At 42.6% G+C, this 15,733-nt stretch overlaps 1 protein-coding gene across 2 annotated transcripts in view; it reads left to right on the forward strand.

The window, feature by feature from the left end:
* Window positions 1-12,210, forward strand: part of LOC147634009 (Saccharopine dehydrogenase) — a 35,623-nt gene extending 23,413 nt beyond the window's left edge. The window contains exons 11-14 of one of the 2 annotated variants that reach the window (XM_086805107.1): window positions 6,042-6,123; window positions 11,445-11,524; window positions 11,637-11,753; window positions 11,894-12,210. In XM_086805107.1, the coding sequence (XP_086661233.1) occupies window positions 6,042-6,123; window positions 11,445-11,524; window positions 11,637-11,694 (220 nt within the window). In that variant the 3' untranslated portion in view covers window positions 11,695-11,753; window positions 11,894-12,210. The remainder of the gene's footprint in view (window positions 1-6,041; window positions 6,124-11,444; window positions 11,525-11,636; window positions 11,754-11,893) is intronic. The other variant, XM_086805106.1, reaches the window with a different exon arrangement.
* The last annotated feature ends 3,523 nt before the right edge of the window (window positions 12,211-15,733 follow it).

Here is a 15,733-nt window from a genome sequence, read left to right on the forward strand (position 1 = left end):
TCCAAGATTTGCTTGCCATCTCCTCCAAATTATGATCCACCCCAGGTTTCTCCTCTATCCCTCAACTCTTTTCCTCATTTTACAAATTTACCTTTCACGTATACTATGTAGCATTATAGACTTACCATTTGCTAACTTTACCATTCCCATTGCATAGACATTAGCCATTTTGTTTCATGCAACTATGCACTATGGTCTGAATAAGATACCCAACCCTAAGGGTGAGGGGAGTTTTTTCTCTATACTTTCTTTGTCCATAGCCAAGTACTCATTTAGGGTTGGGGATGTCGTAGTATCTAGTCCATACTATACATAATGGAGTTGATAATTATATAGTCTTGTGGGTTGACTACCATGAGTATATAACATGCACGTTCCTAAAAGGTGAATTTGGGCATGTTCGTGGATTCATCTAGGTATATATACTCATTTAGGGTACGCAGAGCCATGGTTTCTCCATCTTCTGCTTGCTTTGTTAGGGGTGCCCTTGTCCTGCTTTCCTCTTCTTGTTTGTGGCAGAGGCCATTAGCTTTTGTTATCCTTTTTGGGAAGGCCAAAGACCACAGATGATGTACCTTTTTGTACTCTATGAATATACTGAATATACAGCCATCTCTCTCTTTCTATTCTCTATCTATGCTGATTATTCTTGCATCAAGTGTTCCTATGCAGTGCTTAGGGCCGAAAGAAGACTCCCAGAGCTTCCGCATGTGACATTGGTATCAGAGCTTCAGGCTGATTCTGAGATATTGTTGCTGCTCATATCCCACCCACCCTTACTGCATGCTCATGGATGAAACCATCGCCCGTGTCTTGATCTTTTGGTGGTGTGGTGACGAGGCAACATTGTATCAACATCAGACTTAGCAAGACTAAGTGTTGTGGGTGTCCGAGAGAAGTGCACATGTCCAAGGAAAGAAACGCAGCATGTGTCAAGACCCCTAGAAGCTGGTTGGTGTCACGCAAACCCAAGGGCAGGGTTGCATGAGAGTTGGAAGCCAGTTGGGGCTGCCCTCCAAGGGGTGAAGTTCATCCAAGGGGTGGAGCCAAGGGTGCCAAGATCAATTTCAAGAAGGATTCATTTTTGTGTTCAGGGACAGGGCAAGAAGGCAAGGGGACAAAGTGGAACAGATGCATAGAATCCAGATCTCTACATTAGATTTGGAGTGGATTCAGAGCCCTAAGGCAAGGTTTTTAGTGAAAAGGTTGCTAGGAAGGGAAGGATGACATGTATGGAGACAAGGGATGATGACAGTCATCCACGGTCATAAGTTGGAATCTTGTCATCAAGTTTAGTAGAAGGGGATGTCATGTCCAATGAGGTGATAGCTTAAGTGGTGAAGGTGGTTTCCCTAGGACCAAGAGGTCATGGGTTCAAAACCCCCCTTGGTGCTTCCTCGGCGGCATCGCCTACGGGCGTATAATTAAACGCATACGGGTAGTGAAAAATTTGTTAACTACGGGAGGATCTTGGGCCTAAGGCCAGAGAAAAAACAGAATGGGATGTCATGTGCATGCACTTGCACATGCTAATCCCAAGCTAATCCCTGATTTGTGGCAAATAAACATTGGGGTTAGGGCACTGGCCAGGCTTATGTACCCTGGCGTGAAGATTTCAAAATGTTCACATGCTCCCATTCCAAACCTTTTTGTCTTCCCATCTGGATTCTGAAGAACATTCAAAAAGGCCCAATTTTTAGACTTAGCAATGAGCATTGTACAAGATTCAAATTACATAATATACTATTAAATCAGTTTTTAAAAAAGCCCTAATTTTTAGGCTTCAACAGTGTGCATTGTGCAACATTGAGGATAGCCATTGCCCTTAGGGCCTAGGCCTAGGTAGTAGGTGGCCCTATACTCAGGCTTCTAAGTTCAGAACTTCAGCCTGCTGCCTAGTACAAGGCCCCGGCCCCCAGCCATACTATAGGCCGCCATTGCTTGTAGACTGTACTGCATAGTGCAATCATTGTACTTACTACTTACTACTATGTACAAAAATGTAAACCCACATACTACGGGTAACACTGAACAGTGTGCAGTGGCCAGCTGCCAGGCCCAGCCGTACATGCTGTACAGTACGGATTCTGATGGAAAGGCAATGCGAGGTGTTTACCAGGAAGAGGCGAGGCGAAGTGAGCTGGCGGCTGCTGGGTGCTTGGGACGAGGTGCAACACAAAAAAAAGAGCAAAAATGTCATGCGTAAAGAAAAGCCCCACATTAAAAAAAAAAAAAATAGGGCTACATGAAACCCATGTTTCATACGTGTTTGTACCCAACGTTTGCAAAAGTCTGCATCATCAATCAAATCGCCTGATTGGAACTATGCACTCACTTATTAATGAGTGTGAACACATTAAGTTGGAAATTTGTCCAAGTCCAAAAACATGGCAAATTGGATGAATTCCGTCACCACTTGGTAAGACTGACCCACAGAAGCACACGAAAACAAAGCATACATCTAGCAAATCATCTAGATTCACATGCAGTCATGCATAATGCAAATGCACATATACTTTGGAAATCTTCCGTTCGTGGTACTTGCATCTGGATGTCCAGTCTCACGGGGCACCATTCAGGAGAAAGGAGTTAGGACCAAATGTTGACATTAGGAATCTAGTTGAACTAAAAGACATAATCAGTAGTTCAAGGGCATTCTTGGAATCATAACTCAAGGTCAATGGGAAATCCGTTGGCCAAGAAGTGGGCAATGTTCTCACTCCATTCCGGTACGTGATCAATGTGGAACAGTGGAGTGTCGGGAAGATCATCTTCCACTTTCTTATAAGGTGAAGTTTTCGTCCAAGTTGCGGCCAGTTGATATTGTGTTAATTCTATCTATCTTTAGTGGTGCATATGCCCTATCAACTACCTTTTTGTTGAAATAAATTTTTCTATTTGTTATGATCCGTAAGTGCTAGGCTTCATTATGGCTGAGTTTGCCCTGCATCTCCAAAGCTTTGGCAGAAACTCAGTACGCAGACCTCTGCTTGTGTGTGTGTGTGTGTGTGTGTGTGTGTGTGGGGTGTGTGTGTGTGTGGAAGCATATATTGATACCAAGTTCTACACCCACTATTGAGCACTGATGATGTTAGTGGTGATGTCGTAGTATCTAGTCCATACTATGCTTGATGGAGTTGATGGTTTATTGTCTTGTGGATGACTACCATGAGGTTATAAATTGCACTTTCTTATAAGGTGAATTTGGGCATGTTCTTGGATTCATCTAGGTATATCTTTATGCTGGATTAGTGGACATGCAAATTTCACATTGTGAAGTTTTCATCCAAGTTGCGGCCAGTTGATATTGTGTTAATTCTATCTATCTTTAGTGGTGCATATGCCCTATCAACTACCTTTTTGTTGAAATAATTTTTTCTATTTGTTATGATCCCTCCCTAAGTGCTAGGCTTCATTATGGTTGAGTCTGCCCTACATCTCCGGAGCTTTGACAGAAACCCAGTACACAGACCTTTGTATGAATGTATTCTCTTGTGTGTGTGTGTGTGGGTGGGGTGTGTGTGGGAGCATATATTGATACTAAGTTCTACACCCACTGTTGGGCACTGATGATGTTAGTGGGGATGTCGTAATATCTAGTCCATACTGTGCATGATGGAGTTGATGGTTTATTGTCTTGTGGATGACTACCATGAGGTTACAAATTGCACTTTCTTATAAGGTGAATTTGGGCATGTTCCTGGATTCATCTAGGTATATATATTCCACTCTTGGTAGGGGGGTTCTCCATTTGGAATTTTGAAAAGGTGGTCGGCATGGACATGCATAGGCCCCTCTCGCATGGTAATGGTGAAATCAAACTCCAAAAGAATGAGAAACTATCTGGTGATGCACCTATTCTCTTGCCTCCCTCACTGTTGTGGGTGGCAATCTTCTCTGACCACGGCATCCCCCTCCCCCGTTGTCTTTATAGGTTAGTCTAGCTCTTTTGAAATTGGTCAGTCTAGCCACCTTCAACTTACAGGTACCTTGGAGGAGGCAACACCCCCCCTTTAGCTGTGTTGAGTATTAGGCTTCCATGGTGGGTGTGACACATGGATGCCCGTGATGTAAGCCAGTGTATCCCTGCCTCCCACAGGAATGTCTAAACCTTGGACTTGATCTTATTTAGGATGGTCTTATGGGGCTTTCCCACTAAGGAGCATGTGTGAATAGATAGAGTCTCGAGAACCACATTTATCATGTCCACTTTTCCAACTATCCATAACCAATCATTTTTCATGCGCTTGGATGTTGTGTGGATACTGAAACGTGTTATCACATTAGAATTGTCGGTTCACTTGTTGGAGACAATGCTTGATTAATCTGAGTCATTCTATAAACCTGTTATGTAACTAGTGTCATTGGATAGAGCTTGTCAAGAGATTTGACCTACACAACATGTGTCACGTCAGCATGCCAGGTCGGGAGTCAATGTGGCATCATGTGATACAAGCAATATTTAAGTAACTCTCTCTAGTCTAGGATCAAAAGTCATGTTACCCTGTGACTAGTCAAAAGGATAAGTGTCTTGAGCACAGGGTCAAAAGTCAAAGTGGTCATCCCTTTGATAAGAAAGGAAACGGAAGTTTGTGGGTGGGGAGATCTTGTTGAATGCCCCCTTTCTTGTAACTCAACGTGTTTATAGCCAACAATGCAAGAAATTATGAATTTCCTTCCCCTCTTTCTTCTTTTTTTCTTCGTTTTTTCATATTTTCTTGCAATGTTGGCTAGGTTCAGCCTGTCATAAGCCTCGATCACATGAACTCTTGTAGACATCTTGGTTGAGAAGAACATTGTTCAGAATGTCTGAGTCTTGAAGAAAGGTGTATTGGTGGTGGCTAATAATGCACTAAGAATCGGCCTAAGGCAATAGCCAAACCCTTACCAACAATCATATAGGCATTGGTAGTCGAATCAAATCTGTAGCATAGGGTAATGTGGGTGGTGTGACAAGGCCACTGCATGATGCAAGTCCCATCCTTGGATCCTTATCGTTCTCTTTATACTTGCGAGTGCATGTGTTGGAGTTAATGGTTGCACTTTTGAGTCGAAGCCTTTTTTAAAGTTTAGCTTAATGTTTGGTTCTGGCTCTTAAGTGCTTTAGATCTAGAGTTTACAGTTCTCTGTTTTGCTATTTTGTGTTGTTGTTTAGTATCTAAGCTCAAAAGGTTTAAGTTCTTATTAAGAAGAAGTGTGTGTATGCTTTTGTGTGTGTTTTTTATTTTTTATTTCTTAAAGTTTCTTTCATTCATGTAATTGTGTTGTTTTGTTTTCTTGTTTCTTGTTTTATGTTTTTTTGTTTTTTTTTGGTTTTTTTTGGTTTGTTTTTGTTTTTTTGGTTAATATCTTAATTAAAAGTCTTCGTTTGATATTACTTTTGATTTCCTCTCCTTAGTAGCTAGGTTTGTTAGTTTATTTATTTTTGATCTTTCAAATGCTTTGTTTTTGTCTTTGTCCTTCTTCACTATTATTTCTTTCTCAAATCTCTCAATTCGTAAGTTCAGATTTTTCTTACCTTATGAAGGTATATATATATATATATATATATATATATTATATCTATAATATCTCTATATATATATATATATATATATATATATATATATATATATATATATATATTATATATATCTATAATATCTATATATCTATATATATATATATATATATATATATATATATATATATATATATATATATATAGAGAGAGAGAGAGAGAGAGAGAGAGAGAGAGAGAGAGAGAGAGAGAATGGATGCAGAGATTGACATACATGTTAGGTTTATTAGGGCTAAGCTAGCATGGAGCACTTTTCTTTCGAGGTGTATGATATGCCTCTGGAGTCAATGACATAGGGAGGCATAGCAAGCCTAACACATTAGTGTTATGGCCTTTTTGATAAGCACGTTTTTTAATACTAATCTCATATTTGACGCCAAAACGTTGGCACAAGTGATGCATCATTTATCAAAATTAACAATCCACATTGGACTTGAGAATAAAATCATTCTCTTAGGCTAACCTTTTTTTTTTTGGGCAGATGTGTGGGAATAGCAATTTCTGCATTTGTGAGAGCAGTTTTGGAAGGAAGCACACAGCCAGGCGTCTGGTACCCAGAGGAGGTAAAGTTTTTTGTTGCATTCTACAGACTTTGACCTGCCATTCGCCATCATGTGTGTCAAAGGGTATTAAATCTTGCCCTATCAATGGCACCTTTTCACAAACTCACATTTTCTTTTTTTATTAAAAAACATAAATATACCCCTCATGGAAATAAATTTGTGGTGCCCCCCCTCCCCCCCCTCCCCCGAGAATAGATCCTTCTGTCAGTCAAAAGAAAGTGTGTGTACAATGCAGACTACAACCCTTAATAGACGCAACATGATACAAATTGCCCCTCATGAGAAGTGTGAAAACCAAAGAACCAAAGGAGGAAGGGGGGAGGACCCCTCCTCCTGCTGGCCGCGGCTGCTCGTGAGGAACTAGGGGCTGTACTCTTCAGAGGGTGTGGATAATGTGTCCAAATGAAGCGGATAGTCTGTACTGGTGGGGTGATGAATCCATCAATAGCATCATTGCATTTGGCACGCTGTACGTGCCAGGCAGCGATGCTGTTGATGAGCGCTCACCTCTGGCTTACATGGGTCTCGGGGGTCTATTGGGGCACCGAGTACGAGGAGGTAGGGATGGCTAAAATGCGACCTGTGCCATCCTTCTCATAAAGTAGAGCTGCTCCCACTTCCACACGGTCCTCAAAGTAGAGCTGCTCCCACTTCCGCGGCCCAAGCAATCACGCTCCACATGATGAAGCGGAGTGTGCTGGGTTTGGAGTTGACAAATGGAGAATCCTCCACCAAACCTGTTGCACCTCCCACTTCCACACAATCCTCATAAAGTAGAGCCGCTCTGACTTCCATGGCCCAAGCAATCACGCTCCACGTGATGAAGCGGGGAGTGCTGGGTTCGGAATTGACATATGGAGAATCCTCCATCAAACCTGTTGTACCTTCAGGCTATCCCAAAGGCAGTGACATTGCGACTCTTGGAGGGCACCACAATGACTGCATGAAGCTAGACGGTGTGTAATGGCTAGCTATGTGCACACTGCAAGGCTTCGGTGAGCAAGTAGCCAAAGGAGGAGGGTAACCTTATGAGGTTGAAAACTCTCCGAAAGCCGATTCTAGTCTGAGGAAAAACCAGGGGAGAGGCCTGTGGGTGTGCCAGAAGGTGGCTGCAGCAGCCTGAGTGCCATAAATCCCCTACAACAAAATGTGGTAGTTCAAACCTGGCAAGTACTGAAAAAAGAGGACTCCTTTGGCCTTTGGCTGAATGGTGAGGTCACATGAAGAGGTCACGCGAGTACCACTACTGTGGGTCCCATTGTAGCCGTGCAACGGGGTGTTTCTTTTAAAGCCAGAGGCACTTTGATTGGTCATCAGCAACCTGAAGAGAGGAGAGGTTGATGTGCCATCTGTGGTTACCTGCTGTGGGCGGGAAGAATAGCCTCCTCCAAGAGAGTCAAACTGGGTTGCAGCCGGCCCAGCCGCCGACTATAAAAGCCAAAGGGGGGAGTACTCCTAGATACCAAAGGTAGCTAGGAGTATATTGTGCCAGGAGAAAGAGGTGACCCATGCTGGATCAGGAGGCAAGGCTATGGAAATGCGCCAATCCAGAGGAATGGCTGAGTCTATGTTAAAGCTGAAATGGGCAACGCCACTCCAGAGGCTAGCCAGCCTCTCTTGCTGCACAGGGGTCCCCCGTGGGGGTGGGTGGGGAAAATCTCAGAAATGCAGCCAAGAGCCTACTGTCTGGGCCGGGCTTGAGCTGAGATGCCCCTAAGAAACGTGGGAGCAGGCTCCAAGGAAGTGCTATGAGGGAAGGTGGATGAGCTCATTCCACATCAAGGGCTTGCAAAGACGCAAGCTACAACAATGTAGGTCGCGTCTGCAACCTCCCCCGAGCCAAGGGCTAAGGTTCCACTCCCACAGGCCAAGCCAGTCAGCCCTGGCGTCCCATACCACTAGAGCCTATCCTAAGGGACCCTCAGCAAGACAACCCGTGATGTGCCATGTCCATGGCAGGAGAATGACTACTCTGGTCCAAGGCCTCACTTATATATTGATAATTGCTACCATAAATAAGTTCATATGGACTTATTAACAATTAACCCTAGCCCCCGTATCCACATGCTCTTCCCCTAATCTCAGGGTTCCCTAACCTTACTAGATTAAGCCCTAATCCAAGGACTAGTGTTAGGTACATAACTTTCCTCCCTTCTTTAGACATTTCCACTCTTGGAAAGAAGTGAAGGAGAATCTAGCTACCGCAAACAACTGTAATCGAAATCAGGTTCATACCTTTCTGAACAATCCACAGTTGCATATATGAGAACTTCTCACCTGAAGTTGGTGTTCCAACAGACTATCATTGTGGAAACGAGACAAAAACCAGAACCTACTGAGGTCCTTGAAGAACATAAACCATCCTTCAACCCTCTAACTCCTCATGGAATTGCAAACGTGAAATCATCGAGAAGCTGCAACTCAATACCCATCCATTTCAAGATTTGGTAATTCGTAATTATGGGATATCATACCTCCTCTCAGAGACTCCCACCAAAACTATCAGGCACCGCAAACGGTGTCTCCTTCAAGCTATCAAAGTCACAAGGAATCTCGGTTTTAACCCAACTCCTACCAAACATAGTCTAGCTATCGTCAAAATTCTATGGTTACTAGTGTCATGGGAAAACTGGACCACAGGGATGTACCTCTCCCAATAAAATGGTCGCCTGGAGCCGTATGCACAAAGCATAACCTCCAAAAACCCGATTACCCTCTCCGTCCGTCCATTGGACTGAGGATGATCAGAGAAACAACAAGTCCGTTAATCCTCAAGATGACTTGCAGTAGGAGGGTTGCGACAATCATAAGAAATTCTTCTCCTAATCCCAGCACAATCTGGCGCATAGACTCTATCATCCCAAAACAACAACCCGTTGTGAATATGGTACCGACTACCGCCATAACAGGCCGGATGACTTGTCCTAGTCAAACAATGAAGCTCCCCGCTAGGACCTTCTACCAATACCGACTGGAATGCCCATCGGTCCAACATAGCCTTCTCAAGGATCCATCTAACTCAGCACTAATCTCGGTTAAAGACTCACCTCCCCAATCCCACACAAGGAATCTTTAGCCCCACCCATACTACCCTTCCGATTTCCCTATCAAAATCTTGTAGAACCTCTACCCACCATCTCTTCCATCCCGTGATCTAGGTTAAGTATCCCCGTAAGGATAGGACAAGCCCAGGTTAGAAATATAGACACAACCAGAAAATTTACATGCTGCAAATCCTAGCGTCCCATACCACCAGGTTAGAAATATAGACACAACCAGAAAATTTACATGCTGCAAATCCTAGCGTCCCAGGATACACACCATATAAAATCTCCTTGAGACTTTAAAGCTAGAGCAAGGTGATCAATCCTTCCCCAACTCGGTCTTGGTGTGACTACACCTCCACATCATGTCGTGGTCCATCCTATAGGTGGGCCTCTGAAACAAACAGTCATAATCCACACAATCTATCCCAATCTTCCCAGCTGGCTCATCTCGTAAGATGCAGCAGTCACAAGCTGAGACCTTGGGATCTAAAACAATCCTATGATTGACCAATCATCGAGCTGGAATATCGTAAAGCAAACCAGTAGAGAAAACATATGTGAAACCCGCCTTGATGCTTTCAAAATCTTGTGTCTTGCAGCATCCAAGTTAACCATTAGCCACAATTAACGTGATCAAGAACACACGAAAACACTTCATAATGAAAAATTCCATATATTATGAAGTCCTTCTGAATTTACAAAATATTCCAGTCCTTCTGAATTTACAAAATAGAGGGTGGAACCACAAAATCGCCCTTTAGACACCCTTTAGGCAAACAGGAGTAGGTATGGCATGTGCATGCTTTGTGGGCACGTGCTTGCTAGGGCTATGCCGGTGTCTAGCTCTGTGGGTGGCTTACCACCCACCACGTGAGGTTTGGAGTTATGATTGGTTGGCGAGTACTAGCCAAACCCTTATATTTTCCCTTTGTTGTTTTGTGATCTTATGATGATATGTAGCGGTGCTGAGTAATGGATGAGCTTCTAAAATGGTAAACAGTGAGGGTCAGTCTTGGGCAAGCACACAAGTGGAACCTTATATTGTTGTTTGAAACACAGTCTCCCCTGGGCCCTAACACCTACCCATCCATACGTATTTAACCTTTAGGACTGAAGACTGCCATGTTGAAAATACATTCCATGCAGGCATTGTGACCTAAAACAATACTATCAATGGAACTAATCTGAGGGTTACCTATCACTTCGGTTGAGCCAATGGGCTTCTAGACATGTGTGACACTCAAAGTGAACATTCCAATGGTTGAGCCAAGAGTCTCCAACCTCCTGTGTCCTCTTCTTCTTCTCACCTGCAAAAGCATCCGACGTGAACGATGAAGCGTCCAAAATGACCAACTGACCATATCATCTGACTCAGACCATATTAGACTTCAACAAAGTCACGTAGGGACTTGGCACAGATCCCATGGCAATCTGAGACATTTGGACTCTCAAACGGGCCTTGCAACCCGAGAACAATGTCCAAGTCTACACAAGCCGTCTCCTAACCATCTGGCCACGTTTGTTGGCCACCATCCAGTGTCTAAACCGAGAATTGCCGGGTGCTCACCACAATGGCTACTCATATAAGGGGCCTTCAAAATAGGACATATGCCACCCACAATAACAACACAGAGGGTGGAGCATTGAGCAAATGCTTTTCCAATAATGGCATCCAAGATGATGAACAATGGGGCCTCTGGGGATCCACTGGAATGCGTCAGTTGGTTGCCAAGTTGTAGTGGGGGAGAGTCCCACTCATGAACCGCACAACCTGTCCAGTTGATGTGTGCATTGAAGTGGGGGAGAACTCCTTGATTGCCACGGCGGGGCAGAGCACTAAAGATGCCCTTCCTAGCCAGAAAGGTAAGCTGCGGTGTCATCCATTAACTTTGCCTCCATGAGCTCCTCCAAGTTCTAGAATTTTCCTTCAAAAATGTATTATGAAACCCCTTATGGTTAACTTATATATTATCTTACTTATTTTATGGCTTAGTAAAATGACATTTTTTTTCAAAATCAATGTACGCACCTCTATATCAAAAAAACTTCTAAAATATAATGTTTTTGTAAAGTCTTCTGTGTTAGAACTTGCGAACTCTTAAGGATGTGATGTGATCATGGACTAAAAAGAAATGGTCTTCTTTTTTCTTATACAAACAAACTTCTTTGTTCCTTCAAATCACATAAATATAAATTCGTTTTTAAAGATGAATTCACGAAATCTTCTGTGTTGAACTCTCATGCTATTGTACATCTTTCTGTTTATAAGGACAGCCTGAAGGTATAGCAGTTGAAGCAAGGCAGATACTACTAGAGCGGGCTGCTGAAGGCACTCTCAATTTTGTAATGAACAAGTTAGTATTATACTACCTGCACTGATAATATATCTCAGGCTAATAGTGCTACTTACTTCAAGTAAAGCTACCAAGTTGAGTTGTTTAATGCATGAAAACCTCGTCATGGCAGGTCTCCTTGGATGATAGAGGAAGATCCAAAGCAGCTTGGTTTCGGCATTTATACTTGAATAGTGGCAGGCCATATTACTATGAGTCATTGAGCATATTAAATTTCTTTAAAGGTCAGGTATGTTCTGAATAGTGTTGGGTGATTTAATCAATTAATTTAAGGGTTTGATTAATTACTCTAAACCTACCTATCTTTCTGACATCACTAGATTGTTGTTGCATCCATAAGCTCTGAAGTGATGGAAATTGCTTGTACAGATTCTTTGTATGGGTGTTCTCTTCCACTCTAGTGCTACTAAGAAGGTTGCTCTGCAACTTTAACATCTAGGAAAAGAGAGAATGAACTGATCCTATGTCAGAGAAGGAAAAGGGCTATTCTTTAAAGGATGTATTATTTTTCTCAAGAAAGCTGATAGATCAACTGTACAAGAAATCATCTTTTTTTTTTTTTTTTGCCAAGGTAGGTTTAGAAGTTGGTGGAAATAAGAGAGGATGTTCCCTCTTTGATATGTGGCTCGTCTTTCAATTGTGGCAGTGGCTTTTCAATATATGTAGAATGTATTTGGTTGACTTCTTATGCTCTTGTATGGATCTCTCTCTCTGTCTCTAATAAGGCTGTTTTTCATGGCTTTCTAAATCATGGACCACTAATATCATTATCACTATCTCTTCCAATGAATCCACATAGTTTCAACAGTTATATGACTGAACACTTGGTGGCCAAATTCTATGGAGTTCTTGCATTTGAAACTTATGATAAGCCCAACTTTATGGTTTGTAAGAGGGTTTATTTAAGGCACCTCTTTGAAGGCCACTTTCAATAGGTTTGAACTGAAACACTCCTATTTTTTATTCTTGTCAAGTTAGCGGTCCAACGTCTTCATAGATGCTTCTCATTGAGAGTGTGATTGAATAGAGAATGACACTATCGTGTTATCCATGCTAAGATCTCATTCCACATCACATTATCTTAGCTAAGTTTGTAGATACATTACTTTAATTGGTTATGTACATTTCAAGGGTTAACATCACATGGGAGTGATAGTGAGGTTAGAAAAGGACTACCATGATTGGCATCATCTATACTTCAATCCTAATATAGGTTGACGGATTTATTGTAAGTTGATGGATTCATTGTATTGGTTTTATTTCCTACATGTTCTATTCTTGTAAATAAGTTAGTGAGTGTGTGTGCTATTTTCTAGATGAGTGGATTCATTGTATTGGTATTCTTGTACGTACGTATGTGTGTGTGTGTGTGTGTGTGTGTGTGTGAGAGAGAGAGAGAGAGAGAGAGAGAGAGAGAGAGGAAGGCCAAGTAGTAGAAAAGAGAGGGGGGAAGAGAGAGGGAGAGATAGATCCAATAGGAGATGGGGGAGAAAGAGGTTCAACATAGTAGATGAGAGAGAGAGAGAGAGAGAGAGAGAGAGAGGGAGAGAGATTAAAATAGTCAAAAAGATGAAAAATTTTCAACGTATTCATAGAAAAGGTACCTTTTTTGATTGAAAACTTACTTTTTGGAAAGGAAACTAAACTTGAATTTTAGGTCCCTCTATAAATTTTGTAAGTGGGAGGGGAGTAAGTAGGCTAGCACACCTTTTCAGGCAGGTACCCTATAGGGTGGACCACCTTTTTTAAAAGAAACCACACTAAAAGTAGGATAACTATTGAGGGGAAACATAGGGTAACTCCAAAAGTAAAAGAAATCATAGAGAAACTCAAAGTAAAAGGAACCACCAGTATCATATTTTTGTGCAAATGACATGTTGTTGGTCCTTGACGTAATCCCCACCTAATCAAAAAGATTAAACCTTGGCCCATATCGAGTCATTTTGGCCCTTATGTTTGGGTTCGACATGTAGTTATTTTATCTCATAACAGAAATTTCCATGGATGACGATAAGGTGTGACTCATTCTTGAGTTGTCATTGTCCAAACAAACTTCAAAGGTGCTCAACGTTTCGTGGGACACATTGGCTTCTATAGAAAGAGGATTGCTAGCAAAGAGATGTATGGGATGACCGAGCTTACGACTTGTCTAATGCTGGCCCACAGGAATAAGCCTAGGTGTACATAGAGCTAGGAAATAAGTTTTGGGCCCCCAATTGTTGAATGGGCGGTTGGCCATTGTAAAAAGAGACCTCGTGTATATAAATGACTTATGAAATATGAAAAGGGACAATCCCATTATCACAATTGAGTTTCTCTCTCTCTCTCTCTCTCTCTCTCGTGGCTATGGTGGTAGGCTTGTGTAGGTTTATGCTTGCTTACTTAATTGTTGTTGTGTGCATGTAGGAGCTGGCTTCTTGTCTTGCTTCTTCTTCTCCCTATCCTTGTCTTCTCCCTCGTATCACTCTTGCACACATGAAGGCATAGGGTAGATGTTGAGCTCTCCCTTTCCCTTTGCTCGCTACCTAGCTTGTGGAAGCTCCATTTGAGTGACACAAGTGGAGGTGAAGTGAGCCCCTAGCGGCCTCACATAGGGGAGTCAACCCTCATTAGGGTTGGCTAAGTGCTAGTCCTCAAACTGACCCTTGCATGGTCTTCTTTCTCTTCTTCTCTCCCTCTCTTGTGCAAGGTATTGATTTGGTGAACATATTTGGGGCTGCTATGCCGGGGAACGCATTAGCTTAGGGTCCTCCACATTCTATCACTTGCTAGAGTCTTGATTTGCCCAATTGGAATGCAAATCCACAAGTAGACGTATGTTTCGTTATGCTTGTTTGATTTGATATCTTGTTTTGTTATGCTTGTTTGATTTGATCTTGTTTCCCTTCAACAAATGGATTTCAATGGAGCATGAGGAGCTTGGGAGTCTTCATCAAAAGTAGAAGCTAAAAGTAAGTGCCTTATCTTGCTCTTGAAGTTCATTAATTTTTGTTTTCTTTAAAATTAGCTAAAAACTGCGTAACTAGCTTAATCTTAGGTCAATAGGTTTAGTCAAGCATCCTAGGCATCATTGGATAGTTTGTGTTTAGATCAAGCCATCCATGAAAAGAAAATCACAAAGATCTCAGGAGGAAAGTTGGGTGCATTTTCGTCTCTGCTAGTCTCTTAGAGGTGAATGGTCATTCACTCCTCTTGGCCAAATCTTTCCATTAAAAGAGAATAAAGTGCATTAAAATGAGCATAAAGAGCATTGAAAAGGGGTATGAACATGGTACAACTATATAGTCAGGGGAATATTAAAGGGTGGCTGTCAAGAGACACGTCATTCCTGTGCATTTAGGAGATCTGCGAGGCCAAGCAAGCGTACGCCTATTCTTTCACAAGTGTATGCCCATTCCTTCACACATTCCTTCACAAGTGTACACCCATTCATCTTGTACCTTCTGCTAAGCCACGTTCGTTCCTTCCAAAGCAAACACATGTGCCTTTCCTAAACGAACGCCCGTACCCTGATCAGTGCACATCCGTTCCTTCCTAAGCGTACACTCATTCCTTGAGCTGCGTACGCCCCTACCTTCTCTAAGAGAACGCTTGTACCTTATCTCATGTACCTTTCAAAAGAAAAAAGAGAGAAAAACTGTTCAGAGTGAGATCTAACACTATCACTTTCCACATTCATGCACCTATGTTTAGGGAAATTGGTGCGAAACAACCCTCTGTCAACGTTGCAAAACCTTCCTACGCTCAATCACTCGTGAGATCAAACCCTTTGGTCAACACAACGTGGAGTCAAACGGTGTTAGTCCTTGACAACACCAGTGAGAGTGAGGAACATTCTAGCATGGGAAGCACTAATCTTGACCTAGAGGCAGGAGGGTTGGTAGCCCAGTGCATGGACAAACCACTGACCCTTGAGCAAGACCCCGAATTCCCTATGCACTCGCAAAGAAGTCTTGCTGCAAGACTCTAAAAATTTATCTTGGGAAACGCACAATTAGATGATCCACATCCCATGGACAGGGGCATGGAACGCTAGCCACAGAAAGAAGGGCCACACCACCACTAGACCGCAGACCTGAGATAGGACAAAGTGAGAGTAACACGATCTAGAATAATCCAGCAGTTTCATGGGCCATGCCAACCACCGGAGTGACTGACTCATACCAAGACCACATGTCTATGCGCAACCTAGGACAGGAACCCACGTAC

The sequence above is a fragment of the Cibotium barometz genome, chromosome 11, assembly GCF_041138505.1.
Source record: "Cibotium barometz isolate CiBa-2024 chromosome 11, ASM4113850v1, whole genome shotgun sequence".
NCBI classification, from domain to species: Eukaryota; Viridiplantae; Streptophyta; class Polypodiopsida; order Cyatheales; family Cibotiaceae; genus Cibotium; species Cibotium barometz.